The following is a 14,857-nucleotide window of genomic DNA, read 5'->3' as shown; positions in this document are numbered from 1 at the left end:
GTGATTGCCATCATATTTAATTGATCCTTAACTTATAGAACTGTAACCTTTAGTTTCTGATAATTTGTGTGTGTCCCTTTTGCAGGGTTGGAGCAAAAAGTGAGTTCTCATTTGTTGGTTGTTCCATACGCCTTCAATTTTTTGACATACATTGTCATGTTCTATGTCTGCAAGAAAACTGAAATGATGCAGTATTTTAGTGTATCGTTCCATGCTCATACGGGAAAATTTTCAGTGAAAATGGGCTATCTTAATATATGTATTTATGCTTTTCTTTGATTCTTTCTGTTATGCCTTAGAAAGCTGTCTCCTGTTTGCCATAAAATTTGTGAGATGATTAATTACTGATTAACGAGGAAGAATCTATATAAATATTGATATATCTTTTGTTTTGCTTGTACTACTAAACGAGCAGAAAATACTGCTATACTGTGTAGAATCCATAACAGGTTTGAGAATGAAACTGTTGAAGGTTAATTCCTTATTGTGAAATTTGGAGGAATCTTAGTGTGACATGAGCTTATAACTTGTTGACTGGTTCTTATATGATGTGGCTATAAAATGTCGTTGATAAGTTATTCTAACTACATACGGATGAAAACCAAAATATAAGAATACTTGAAGATGGAAATGGAAGAAGTAAGATTAGGTTGGCTTATTGTTTTGTTTTTCTTTTTATTTTCACTGTTTATTGGGAGGGATTTATAGACTGATGATGATATTAGATGATTTCAATCATGGCTAGTTGGGACGAATGGGTTGGCGCAGACCGCCTTATGCAGTTCACTGACGAAAATGTTCAAAAGCAGCAGGAGCTGCTAAAAAACCAGGGTGGTGACAAGAATTTTAAGGCTCGCATAAGTCAGAGCAAGCCTAGAAGTTCTACTGGTTAGTTACTTCCCTTGCCTTCTTTACTTCTTTTGTTAAAAATTATGTCCAAATGTTTGGCCTATGTTTTATTTTATTTTATTCTGGTATCTTATAAAGCTTATACTTGCAAGTTGAACTATATCTAAAAAATAATATGCTTGCTTATTTGATAAATCGACAAAGATTCAATAATCTCTTGTTTATTAACTGAATTAAGAATGTCCTGGTTTGAGTTCTATATAAATAATACATACTTCTAGGACCCTTGGATTACTTCATACTTAGAGCATCTAGGACATTTTTAAATTTTTATGGTTTGAGTTGGCCACTTTTCTTTAAGTAATGGTTTGAGTGTTGGCCGTTTTGTAGACAATGCTTTACTTAATCATCAGATTCCTGTAGTTGCACAAGTAAGAATGCACTTTCAGTAAGAACTAAAGCTATTTTCTTCTCCTTTCTGTTGAGCATTTCAGGAGTACAAAACCAGTAGGCATGCACTTGCAGTAAGAACTAAAGTTATTTTCTTCTCCTTTCTGTTGAGCATTTCAGGAGTACAAAACCAGTAGGCACGCACTTGCAGGAAGAACTACGAACTATTTTTTCCTCCTTTCTGTTGAGAGTTTCAGGAGTACAAAGCCAAGCTTTAACATTGGTATGGGAGTTAGGTTCTTAGTTTGGTGCTTGGAAGAAATATTTAGTTAATGACCTTACTGTAAGATCAGGGATTTTGGAGTCTAGGTAAGTGCTGATAGTGGAATGTCATATTGATGTGTTTGACATATACATATTCCTTTGTTCAGACATCTATTCATGCTCATTTTACTTCTCAACTGATTTCCTCACTTGACCTCTTTGTTAGAATGCTTTGATGCTGTTACCGTTAGAAGTTCACTTGATGTACTATTACCCACCAGATAGTGGGTAACCAATAGGAGAATTTTTTTTGCTCCTTGGACAGCCAGCCAGCCAGCAGCCCTATATGATCAGTCCATAACATGATGCCAGGATCCTCCATTGCTTGCTCCGATCAGATTTCTCTCATTCCCTTCTGGCATTCCTTCTTGAAGAAAGGTGGGTCATCCATTGGCAGGTACTTTAACCATTTTGCAATCATGTGCTTTCACTTAATGTTATGGGCATACTAATATGGATCAAGGGGCAAACTAGATGATTGACCGATCTTGATTGTATTCTTGTTCCCTTACTTCACTTGGGAGGTTAGTCTTTGACTCTAGTCTAGTGGGACCTCCTTTGAGGCCTTAGGGTTTTAGGAAGGACACTACTAGGGAAGCTTTGATTGAAGTACCATGTCCATGATATTCCATATTTAGCACTTCCCATCTTTCCTTGTATTCATTTCCATTCTTTGAGCTGGTGGTCATTTATTGGTCCTTGATATTGGCACCCTTTCATCCTCATCCTTGAGTCTGGGCTAGAAAACTTTGCCTTGGAGGTTGATGTAGCCAAAATAAAGGTAAAAGCATAAGAAAGCCACACTGAAAGAAAGAGATAAAATGCAAAATATGGTTGGGAAATTTGATTGGCGCGTGGGCAAAAGCCTAACATGAGCTCTACCACCTTCATTAGCCATCACCCCAGCGACTCAAGCACATGATGCTTCATCTATAAAAGGAACTCTTGTATTGTCTCGACCCTGATGAGTGATAAACTGATCCTTAAGGGGTAACATTGAAAAATCTCATAAGCAAGCTTGGTCTTGAGCTATGCACCCAAATCAAAGCAAATCATAAAGAAGTAAAAGATGCACTAGAGGGGTAAAAAAAATAGGCCGAGTAAAGGGGTAACTCATGCCTTTACGATTGCTTCCTCCTTACTTCTATACACTTAGATCTTGGACCTCTGTTAGCTGGTGACATGGCTACGACACCTTGCCTTGAAGTCTTTCCCACTCCGCAACCACCGTTCTCACAGACAACTATGGATTGATGGGATAACTTGGGATAGGTCACTTCCCCTTGGGGGCTAGAAACACCTAATAGGGTTATCCATCTAACCATCCCTAACATAAAGAGGTAACCTATTTACAGGACTTGATTTAGTTAGGCATTTGAAGGTGAGCTTTATTTGAAGTATTATTATGCCCCTGTCATTAGGTAGGTCCACTATGACACATTTATGGTAATTGTCCCTAATGATTGGTGAATTCTTGATTTTGAGTAAGGTTTTGTTAGGTGGTATTGTCACAACAACAAAGGCCTTTGGACACATGATTATTCTCCATTTGACAACGTACCAGAGGATGTCTTAACCATTCTAGAGAGCAGATATGACATTGTTGATGCAGCGTTGTCCACCTAGAGTAGAGCGTTGGACTATTTGATGATTCCACATGGTACTTAACACTCCAAAGTATACCCATATGCTAAAATGCTGAGCCCATGAAGCTTGGTGTTGGATTTATAGATGATGTGCCCAGTGGACCCAAGACACCACCACACTGGCCTTGACACAGTTTCATGGGTGTTGCTTGTTTCAGATCTTGGATGATGATGATTATCCTTGAGATGACAAGGGAGGGATTGCACATCAATATTTTCCCCTAAAACCTGAGTAGATTGGTGCCATGTCACCCCTATTGCCCTTTAGAGGGTGATGTTGGGTATTTTGGTGATCATGTCTTTATATGGAAGCACATTGGAGGCATGCCCATGATCTTAGATGTACTTCTTGGAGTATGGAGCACTCATTTGCCCACTTGACAATTGCTTATGGCATTTAGAGCTCCTTTGGAGGATGGCATCATATTAGAGGAGGTTTTTCTTCCACACATGCAGGCATTTTTGGCATCTTTTGTTATATTTTTGAGCTAAGGTTGGTTTGTAACCTCACTCTTGTGGAACACTCTTGTGAACTGGTCATTAGGGGTTTTACTTGTCTTTTTGTAAAAATGAGAGAGTTAGGTTACATATAAATAGAGAGTTCCCCTCATTTCATTTCATCATCACACATTATTCACTCCTCTTCTAAGAGTGCGAATTAGTCTTTGTAGCTACATTGGGCAAGATGTGATTTCTTTTATAAATAAAATATATATAAAATAATACAAATAATGTAAATAACAATAAGACTGATTAATGATTAATTAACTAATAATTAGTAGTGAAGAGGCATGTCTCTAAGGACATGATTGTTTGTGAAGAGGTACCCACCTAGGGTATATAAGCAGGTCCTCACTCTCATTTGAAATCATCTCACTTGTATTCAAATATTCTTATATATATAATTTCTTGTCCTACAATGGGTGTTGTCTTCGAAGTATTCTGAAGACTATTACCGCGTATACGAACCTTGTTCGTTACATTGGTATCAGAGCATTCCTCTGAGTCTACGAACTTTGTTCATTACATTTGTATCAAAGCATTCCTATGAGTATACGAACTTTGTTCGTTACTTTGGTATCAGAGCATTCCTCTGATTATATGAACTTTGTTCGTTACATTGGTATCAGAGTTGTTCGATCCTTTGGCCACTCAACCACTGCATGGAACTAGTCTGATTCGGCCTTTGGCCATCAACCTTGCATCAACTTTATTGTCGTGAAATTGAAAGCATTTTGCAATAGAAGTTTTCGAGTTTCTCCATTCGCTGATTTCGTCAGAGGCCCTTGGCCATTTTTAAAGTATATATATATATATAAGAAGATTGAAAAAAAAAGTACATCTTAAAAAAAAATATTCAAAAAGAAACAAAAAAAAGAAAAAAAAAGTTATTAAAGAAAATCAAAAGTTAAAATAGATATATATATATATATATATATATATATATATATATATATATATATATATATATATATATATAAAAGTTAAAATAAAATTCATATATAAAAAAATAAAAAAAACTATAGAAATAAAAATAAACAACAACAAAAACAAAGAAATCACACTTACTGCTTGCCCGCTCAGTCGCCGACAACCATCGTTCGATAGACTCGACTCGGTAGTCCCAGACCGCTGTCCCTTGGATTCTCACGCCGCCACCCCGACACATCAACAACCACTGCAGCCTCCGCCAAATTCTTGTTCACTTTGCATCAAGCCAACACTTACACTGCGTCTCTCTGACAGTTTCATCATTTGCTACGACATCTAGCCTCATCCATTATCCAACGAGCTGAGCTGCACAACGATTGGTTCCACCATGGACATTCTTGCACCGTTGTCTCCACCCTACTGTCTTAACCATTCCACCAACAGTTTCCTCCAAGCCGTCTCACCTGCCGCTAGCGACCAACCACTGGTTAGATCCCATCCATTGCACCCATCACCGTCGCCGTTCCAGCCCCAACGTTCAAGCATAGTTGCCTCGTAGTCGCAGTGTACAAATTGCCATTTTACCACTTGACAGAAAATTTGAGATCGAAGTCATAAAATTTATGTATTAAGCGAAAAATCGGTCCTTGTTCAAACGGAATATTGTTCGTGAGGGGTCCTAAACGCAAAAATTAATTCCATTGCGAATGACGTGACCATTACAAACAACGATTGCTAATATTCTTGAAATTTGGATTAAGATTAACAATCAAAGTAAAAAAACCCTCAATTGATTTCGCTGAAAGAGAAGGGAACTAAAGTCTTCTCGTATATAGGCTATTAAATTTTAAATAAATAAATAAATAAAAGTCGAGGAGAATAGGCACACCAATTAAAAAAAGGGTTAGCCGAATGATTATATAAAGAAAGTTTTTATACAACATAAAGAAAAGAAATCAAAGTTAATTTTAGAAAAAAGATATTTGACATCTATTAAGGGTTTATATCAAGCTAGTTTGAATAAGGAGAAGGCCTATAAAGTCTATAAAAAAGAAGTGCTTGGCTAAAATAATATCATTGAAAAGATTAAAATTAAAAAGGAATATTTAAAAAAAAAATCAAGTCACAAAATAATTAAAAAGATATATAGAGTAAGCAAAAGTCATATATATTAGAGAAGTAGCTCTTCCATACTAAGAAAATAAATTCCTTAGTCAAAGTACCGTTGACGAAAAATTATCGACAAACAAAATGGAGTCTAATTCGAATATGATGGCGTAAGAAAAAAATGGAAAACCAACAATGAAAGATTTTTGAATTTAGACTTTTGTGATCCATATTAATTATAACAACATCTTGCTCTTATAATGAAAGATTTCCTAAAATTTCTATGATGTGTGTTAATGCACCATTTAAAATGAAAGGATCACTTGCAGGAAAAGACGTTATAATCTCTATTGATCCTACTCAAGATAATAATTATGTTAGTACTGAATGTGCTAACCAATTAGTGATCCCTGAATCAAACATAATTGAAATAATGGATTCGATGAATAATAAACAAAATAACATAAGCAATATACAACTAAACATTGAATAGAATAATTTTGTCTCACAATTCACTGGTAAAACCTTATTTTGCGAAAATAGTGATATAATTTTGGGTTCACCCTAGATGGAATCACTAGGGTCTTTTATCCTAAATACAAAAAAAAATTCCTAGTAAAAGAAAAAAATAACGCTACAAGATGTCATAGTGAAACCAAATTTAGTAACACTAGAAGACATACAAGGTATCTCAAAAGTAGTTTGTCAAGAAGGTAAAAAAATGATACAAAATATGCAAAGGGAAGTTGACAAAATCACCGCTAACAAAAATGAAGAAGTTACTCACCTTAAGGACCACAACGAGAAATTGTTGACGCAAATTAAGAAAGTTAAAAATGACAAGAAATCGTTGAAAAACAAAGTAGAGGAACTCAATACAAAAAACGTGTCAAAGTCTTTAGACGTAACTGCCCAAGTTGAAGAAAAAGGAACAATTATTGATCCAGTGAATATCACAACTCAAGAAGAAGACAAGCCGGTTGAAGAAAAAATTCTTAACTGTTGCAGTTCAGACAATGAAAATTCCAATTGAGGATTCTGTAACCAATTCAACAACATCAATATGTGGAGTAAATCAGAATATTGCCACACATATGATAAGGGAAAATCAAACCACAAAAACTCTTTATCGACATCCAAATCACAAGAGCAGACAACTTAATCAGTCTGCACATTTGTATCACTCAAAGCATAAACAACAAACTTATGTTCTGAAGAATATTGAAGTATGAACAATTCAATCTGATGATAACAATTCATTACAAATTTCTAGTGATCGGAAGATTCCATAGAAGATTAATCTAAGATGGTGAGATCCAATCTGAGTTCGACAATTTTGTTTATCACTCAGAGGATCATATTGTCTTGTATCAACAAAGTTGAAAGTTTTAAGACGAGAAGATGTTCGAAACAGGGAAAGAGATCAAGCCATTTCATCAGTGAACTTTGAGGACAAAGCTTTTTGAAGAGGTAGGCAATATATATATATATATATATATATATAAAGAGAGAGAGAGAGAGAGAGAGAGAGAGAGAGAGGAGGCATTTCTCTAAGGACATGATCGTTTGTGAAGAGGTACCTGCCTAGGGTATATAAGCAAGCCCTCATCCTCATTTGAAATCATCTCACTTGTATTCAAATATTCTTATATATATAATTACTTGTCCTACAATTGATGTTTTTTGTCTTCAAACTATTATGAAGATTATTGCTGCCTATAGGAACCTTGTTTGTTACATTGGGATCAGAGCATTCCCCTTAGTGTACGAACTTTGTTCGTTACATTTTCTATGGTGTAAATTTCTTGTGGAGATGATCTTTTGCAAGGAGATTTTTTTTGGGATTGAAAGAAGTGTTACTTTGGAGAATTTTGTAAGTTCACTGTTTTATCTTTGATATTTGCATATTTTATGTATGAAGTAGCATTTCTATTTATGCCATGACTAAATGTCAAATTTATTTTGAAATCTTGCTCCATTATTGCATGCAAATTTGTTTGGAATCCTATAAGGAAACGTTGATAGTGCATTCCTTATATTTAATTTCTCCTTTCTTCACAAACAACCTTCCTTACCTTCTTTGCCACTAATAACTCCTTGCTACCTATGGTTTAAGGGTCTTGCAATGGATCAAGGTGAAACCACTTGATGGTAGTGTTACTCTTTTTACTCGTCAATTTCACTTTAGAGTACCACATTTCTTTGGCAAATATGTTCCAACATATGATCAGATTTCATGCCTATCTTGAGATGATGTAAGAGCCTAGAGTTTTGTGATAATTTGTGCCATAATGATGATTTGTATTATGTATCATGATTAGGCAAACATGTGATCATTGTATCTATGTATTGTACTAAACAATGCTTAGAGATCTATGTAATGTGATCTCTCCATCTAGGCGGGTGCTCTAGACCTTTTGTGGTTTGTCATCGCCTATCCTCTTAGTTCCCATTTCAAGATAATATTTGCCCCTGTTGCTTGTACTAACCATCTCATGAAGATCATTTATGGCTAGGGTCGGTGCATGGGGGTCTTGGATTGGATCTATTAGGACACCTGACTTAGGGAACCCTTAGGTTTTTTCACTTTACCTTAATGTAGAAGTCTTACTTATGTATTGTAAAGGTTATGTATTTGTCTCACTATGACATAGATGATCATCTCCCTAGCACTTTGGGTACTTATGACATGTATTCAACACTTGAGAACCCTTAAAAATATTTTCATATGAAGAGACAATGCTACAAGCATTTATCACAAATCGCTAGACACTCTATGGCTATTTTTCATGCACATGGATCATTCGTGCCATGCCAGATCACATTTCATGGAGCACTCAGCCAAATCACCATTTATGGAGGCATGTGTCACCTTTGGAGGAGCCATCGACCTTGGCCATTTGAGCATCTACTTGGAACTTGTGGACCTTTTCGACCCTCATAGGCTTCTAGGAGGTGGTTAACATGATTTGGGGAGGAGATTACACATTGGAGACTTTAGTCATGACCATTGGGAGCTATTTTTCGTAAGATGTCCCCTCTTGGAGTCTTCCATATGCACATGTGTGGACTTTACCTCTCCTGTGCATAATAGTTGGACTTGTTACCGCTCAAACTAGTAAGGGTCTTAGGAGGGGATCCTACAGAGCAACTATTAGGAAATGTGGCAACAATGGAGCAATAACCCACTGTCACCTCAGCTAAAGATCCCTTCTCTTTATGTACTTTCACTGGTGGAAGGAGTCCCCGTACGAGAAGAATCACTAGAATAGATGATTCAATGATAGGATATGAAGTGATTCTTAAAGCCTATTAACAATAGAGGCTCAAATAATGGGCTTCCTTGCTGTAGAAGCAAGATAAATGGCTCTCTTAGTAGGGCTAGGGGATTACTAAAACCTAGGGTTGGAGAGTATTACTTGAAACGCGGTGCCCAAGATCAAGGAATCCTGAAGAATAGGGTTTCTGGGTGATCTTTGTGAAATTGAAGTTATAGGGTAGTGGGACCACAAAGAACCCCCAGTGGGCCTACAGAAGGTCAGGAGTTTGGATTGGAGCAACCAATAGATGACCCTGACCAAGTTACGGAGGAGAATAGGATCAAAGGAATTGAATTTCTCTTGGAATTTGAGTGCAATAATCCTAATGAAGCCATCAACCAAAGGGAACTTAGGGGAGAGAACGGTATTCAAGCTAGGGTTTTGGAATATCTTGAGATTCCACTGCGGGATCTACCTCAAATTTGGAGGACCTCTCAAGAAGACCCCAATGTAGTAGTGGACCTATTTTCACGTATTTTCAACAGTTAAAAGTGATTTTAAGACGATGCTCTAGGAAGCCTACTAGGCTGGGGCTTAGAAAGAGGAAGAGAGTGTGAGAAGAATATTCTTTTGTGATCACCTTATGACTAGACCAATGCCTAGCCAATTAGGAGAATGGAGTCAAATGAAATCATCGTTTAGATAGGTTTAATTCCAACCAAAGAGTTGCCCAACAACTTTGTATGGCCCAAACAACAACTAGGTTACAAAGGGAAATTTATACTGCAAATGATGACTTATCAAGGCAATTCATGAACATTTATGTACCTCTAGGACAATATTTTACCATACTTCAAAGGATCATATGAAAAATCTCTCACAAAATCAAGCCCAACAACTTTGCATAAGATAAAGAGAAGCTACACCAGCTTCATGAACGAAAATATTCCATTGACAATTGCATGAGAGAAAAATTACAAATAAGCATGAAAAGGTACTCACAAGAATAGCGAAATTATTCCAATAATCAAGATGCAAAGAAATCGAAGCTCCAAGACAAGAAATTAAGCTTTTCCAAACATCAAAATGGATTAGATCTCTAATTCATCCATCAAGAAGCTAGCCAAAATTCTCAAGAAGAGATCGTCCAATCCAAAAAGGTGATGAGAGAAATGAATGAGCCTCCAATGTATTTATACAATCCATGAGGGGGTTCTAATAGCCTACATGGCCTAATTAAGCCCCAAGTAATAAAATAATGTACAATAGTAACATGACTTGGTAACAAGCCCACCAAGATAGCACAATAATACAAAGATGAAGTCTCTCAAGAGAGCAAAATAGAAGATACAATGAGTCATTGGGCCATTGAGGAGGCCTAGTGGAGTCCAAAACTGTGCCATGTGAGAGAATGGGCTCTGTTACCACTCAAACTAGCAGGGGACCTAAAGGGGTTCCTAAGAGGGCAACTGCTATGTTAAGGGCAATGGTGGAGGCTTAGCCCACTGTCACCACAGCTAAGTCTCCCTGCTCTTTACGAACTTTCACCGATGGGAGAAGTCTCAGTAGTGTAGGGATCACTTGTAAAGGATATGCCAATGGATAGGTGAGAAGTGACCCTGAAAACCCTTTCCCAAGGACAAAGTAAAGAATGGAGCTTGCTTTCTCTTTAAGCAAGTGACTTGGTCCATCAGGGATAAGGGGCAAGGATTGGAGGGTTGAGGGAGAAAGCATAGGCTTATAAACAAGTTTCTTAATCCCTATAATCCTTGGGAAACTTGGATTCCCAAATGGTCCTTGACAAATAATCTTTATTGAGAAGTGGGACCACATGGGGCCAAGTGGACCCAACCCAGGTTGCGGGGATGGAATGTAACAACCAATGATGTTCCTATCCTGGACAAGGTGAGGGGAAAGGACTAAACAAGGATATTTATTACAAAAGGTTGAATTGATCCTATTGAGGTCTAGCTCGAAGGATTCCTAGGTACAATTCGATCCTAGAGCAAGGGCTTGGGATTCCCAGAGATTCCACCATTGGAATTGCCTCAAATTTGGAGGAGAGGGAGGGGACCCACCAATGCAGTAATCTATACGAGATCGAAGTTTTTCCTTGGGTCAATTCTTGGGAAATTGATGCCCTAGGTGACCTAATGGGGCTAGACTTGGGGAAAAAGGGGAAAATGGTAAAAAGAAGGTTAAAATGATCACCCTTTTTGAGGGATCAATGCTTGGTCCACTTGGGGATATGGAGTCAAGGATAATGATGAGTAAGAACTTGGTTTCTTGATCAAGGAGGCCCAAAAAGTCAACTTCATCCAATGTTGAGAGAGAAAATAAAAGTGACCTTCAAGCATTTATACTTCAAAGCAAATGATGCAAGCTTCTCGGGATAAATAAATCTATAGGACATTTCATTCAAATAACATTAGCCCATACATTAGATTAGCTAAAACATGCTCAATTCCACATTTCAATAATGCAACAGCTAGCCCTAGTTTTAGCAGTATGCGACAACAAGTTAAAATTTACTTACAACCTTATAGAGTATATCCAAATAGCATTTCGTTTGGTCAATAAAGCTCCAAGACAAGAGAAATAGACCAAATCCATACATCAAAATTAATCCATCTCCAAAAAATATCCACCAAGGAAAAAATGCGAAATTCTCTATGATTAGAGAGATCCCAAGTCAAGTGATGATACAAATGAATGTATCTAACATCAATATATAGCATCTTAAAGAGTTCGAATTAGCCTATGGGCCTACATTAGCCCCTAATGATAAAATAATGTGCAAATAAAACCCTTATTGGTGACAAGCCCACCAAATTAGCTCACAAATGTAAAAATAAGCCTCACAAGGGGCCAAATAATAATATATCCATGTTGTAGGGTCCTCTAAAGGCTCAATAATATCCTGCAGTGCCATATTGAGGAATAAATTCCTTGGAATATGAGAGACTTTGACCTGTGGTGCTCTCAGTGGGTTTGAGGGCACATCAATGACCTGATGAGTCTCCATATGAATCAGAGATGCTTGCAGATCCTTTCCAATGGTCCAAGTGGTGGAATGAAAACTGCCATGACATTGTACAAGCGCTGGGACACTTGCCAATAGTGTGGGGCTCCTATGGGGACCCGCTGGGCATAGTGTACCAAGCATATCACCATCATCCCAAAAGTGGTTCGCTAGTAATCTCTAAACATCCATGAAGATCTGTGGATTATTGTCTGCTGCTGTGGAGGTCCATGGATCTTTGTGCACACCCTACATGTGCCAATGTAGACCTCTGGGGGCTATGATCCCGTATAGGGAAACCAAACCCAAATGGAAACCACTTGTAATCCTACATAAGATCCAATGCGTCCCCTAGGCTTCCAGTACAACCAGTCATTGAAATAATCGGGTAAGAGAGCTTACAAATCATGGATAAGAGCGAGGGCGCTTTGTAATGGCATGCCCTTCCGTAGCGGGCTTTAGCATGTGCTAGTGTCTCCAAGCTCCAAAGGGGGTTAGCAAAGTACCTTATTAGGTGGTTTCAATCCTTAGAGGGGATAGTATGTCCAAGGTACAAATAAGTGAGATGGAATAGGGAATGAGAGGGACAACCCTGGGCCACATAGTGGGGCATAAGGGTAGCTAGATAAGGGGTAGCCCACACCTGGGTATGTAATGTATAAGAGGGAGCAGTCGTGTTACATGAGGTGCCCCGTCCTTGATTTTCCATCCTTCTTTATATGCCTTTTATGGATTTTATTTAATTAACTGCTCGAAGCTCAGAAGACAAGAGCATGATGTGTAAGATATAACAGTGATTACCCCCTTTAAGGCAGGGTGGTTCATTTCCCTCCAGGGGTTGGGACAATCATGGGTTTCGAATGATAAAGGAGGCTCATACAGGGCCCTATGGAACTAGGGTGATGGCCATTGATCGGGGTAGAGCTCATGTGTTGGCTTTTGCCCACGTGCTAATTATTTTTGTCCCGGCCATCTTTTGCATTTTGTGGTACAATTTTCTATTTAATGTGGCCAATTATGTTTTTTCTTCCTTTTTTAGTTGCTTCAACTTCCGTGACGTCATTCTAGGCCTGACCCTAGGTGGGGGCAAGGAGATAGGGAGGTTAGCCTTATGTGGACCCAGAATGGGAATGTGGACCCAGGTGGGAGAATGATGAATGGGTTATAATGAGTGGGAAGGGAGTAATATATGCGTGCGGGTAAAGGAGCGGGACCACGCACCCAAAGTTGGGGTTTCCCAACTAGTACCACCCTAGAACCAAATGGTCAACAAAGAAGATCCCACGAGACTAAGATTCAAAGGTAACGACCAAAAGAGATCAAGGAGACAAGAGTAGAAACTCAACCCACTCTTTCCGCCAAATCCCCCCATCAATCCATACCCAGAAGTATCCATGATAAGTAAACCCAATACTCAATTATCAAATGACAAGGCATACCTTTAGATTCGGGAGGCCCACCTTCAAACATATGATCAATACAGGTGGGTGAGGGACCACATGGATGGCGCAGGTGGCAGAGGAATGGCACAATACGCTAGTAGGAGGCATCAAGGGGCTGTCGGCTAAGGCTCATCATGGAGAATTTTTTTCTCTTGGGGATATCACCCACAAAGTGGTGGGTAATAGGGTCCAAGCATAGTGATCAAGGGGGTGGCCCCTTGATATCCAGTAAATCAATTGTGGTGTCCCCAAGTGGGTGCGGGGCACAATGACATTCTCATGGGTCTCCAAGTGGGTTGATAATGCCCATATACCATCTGTAAGGGCTAAAATGACGACATAAACCCTCCCTTTGTCTCCCGTGGAGAGACACATCCTCATATGGGCCCTAGAACATCTGTCAAGTGTGTGGTGCAAGTGTGAAGCCAACTGGGCATGGTGGTCTAGGTGCATCATCCTCATCCAAAACGATGGAACACAAGCAATCAATGAATGGTGTTGTGGGATCCATGAAGTGGTAATTTACTCTCTGCTATGGTGGAGGTCATGGCTCTCAACGCTCACCTTACAAGTGCCAATGTGACCCTCTCGAGGGGAGGGCTGGACGCCATATAGGGAGACCAAACCCCAAATGGAGACCCATCTTCAATCCTGTATAAGATCCAGTTCGTCTCCTTGCATTCAAGTACGACAAATTATTAGAGTAATTGAGTAAAAGAGCTTACAAATCATGGAATCAAGTGGACACTTCATATTGGCATGCCCTTCCATAGTGGGCTTTAACATGTACAAGTGTCTCCAAGCTCAATAAAAGGGGTTAACAAAGGACCCTATTAGGTGGTTTCAGTGTTTAAAGGGGTGACATGTCCATGGTACATCCATCAAGTGGTAGGTGGCAAGTGATATAATGATGGTACGAAGTGGGGATCCGGTGAAACCTCCAAGCCACATGCCATGGTACAAGGGTAGCTATAATGAGGGAAGCCCACACTTGGGTAGACGACTGTAGGAGGGAGCAAGTCGTGGTACATGAACTACCTCGACCTTTGTTTTTCCACCCTTCTTCATATGCCTTTTGCCTTTGTATGATTTTTCTTCATAATTGCTCAGGCTCCAGGGGATGAGAGCATGATGTGTAGGATATAGAAATAGATACCCCCTTTAAGGTGGGGAAGTTCACTTCCCACCAGGGGTTGGGACTATCATGGGTTCCTTAATGTAGAGGGGCCTCATCTAGGGCCCATAGGAACTAGGGTGATGGCCATAGATAAGGGGTAGACGTCATGTTTGGCGTTTGCCCATGTGCTAAATTTGTATGTCTCAACCATCTTTTGCATTTGGTGGTACATTTCTTGTTGAGATTGGCCAAATTATGCTTTTCCTTTT

General features: G+C 38.8%; 1 protein-coding gene across 1 annotated transcript in view; it reads left to right on the top strand.

Moving 5' to 3' along the window:
• LOC149139982 (protein MRG1-like) overlaps positions 1–14,857 on the top strand; it is a 353,221-nt gene that overhangs the window by 54,369 nt on the left and 283,995 nt on the right. The window contains exons 3-4 of the mRNA XM_089448612.1: positions 86–99; positions 746–888. Coding sequence (XP_089304738.1) covers positions 86–99; positions 746–888 — 157 coding nt within the window. The remainder of the gene's footprint in view (positions 1–85; positions 100–745; positions 889–14,857) is intronic.

Source organism: Pinus tabuliformis, chromosome X (genome assembly GCF_031772625.1).
Source record: "Pinus tabuliformis cultivar Carrire ecotype Pingquan chromosome X, CPIR1, whole genome shotgun sequence".
Classification (NCBI taxonomy): domain Eukaryota; kingdom Viridiplantae; phylum Streptophyta; class Pinopsida; order Pinales; family Pinaceae; genus Pinus; species Pinus tabuliformis.
The sequence above is the reverse complement of the archived record's forward strand: the minus strand, read 5'-3'. Positions and strand labels throughout refer to the sequence as shown.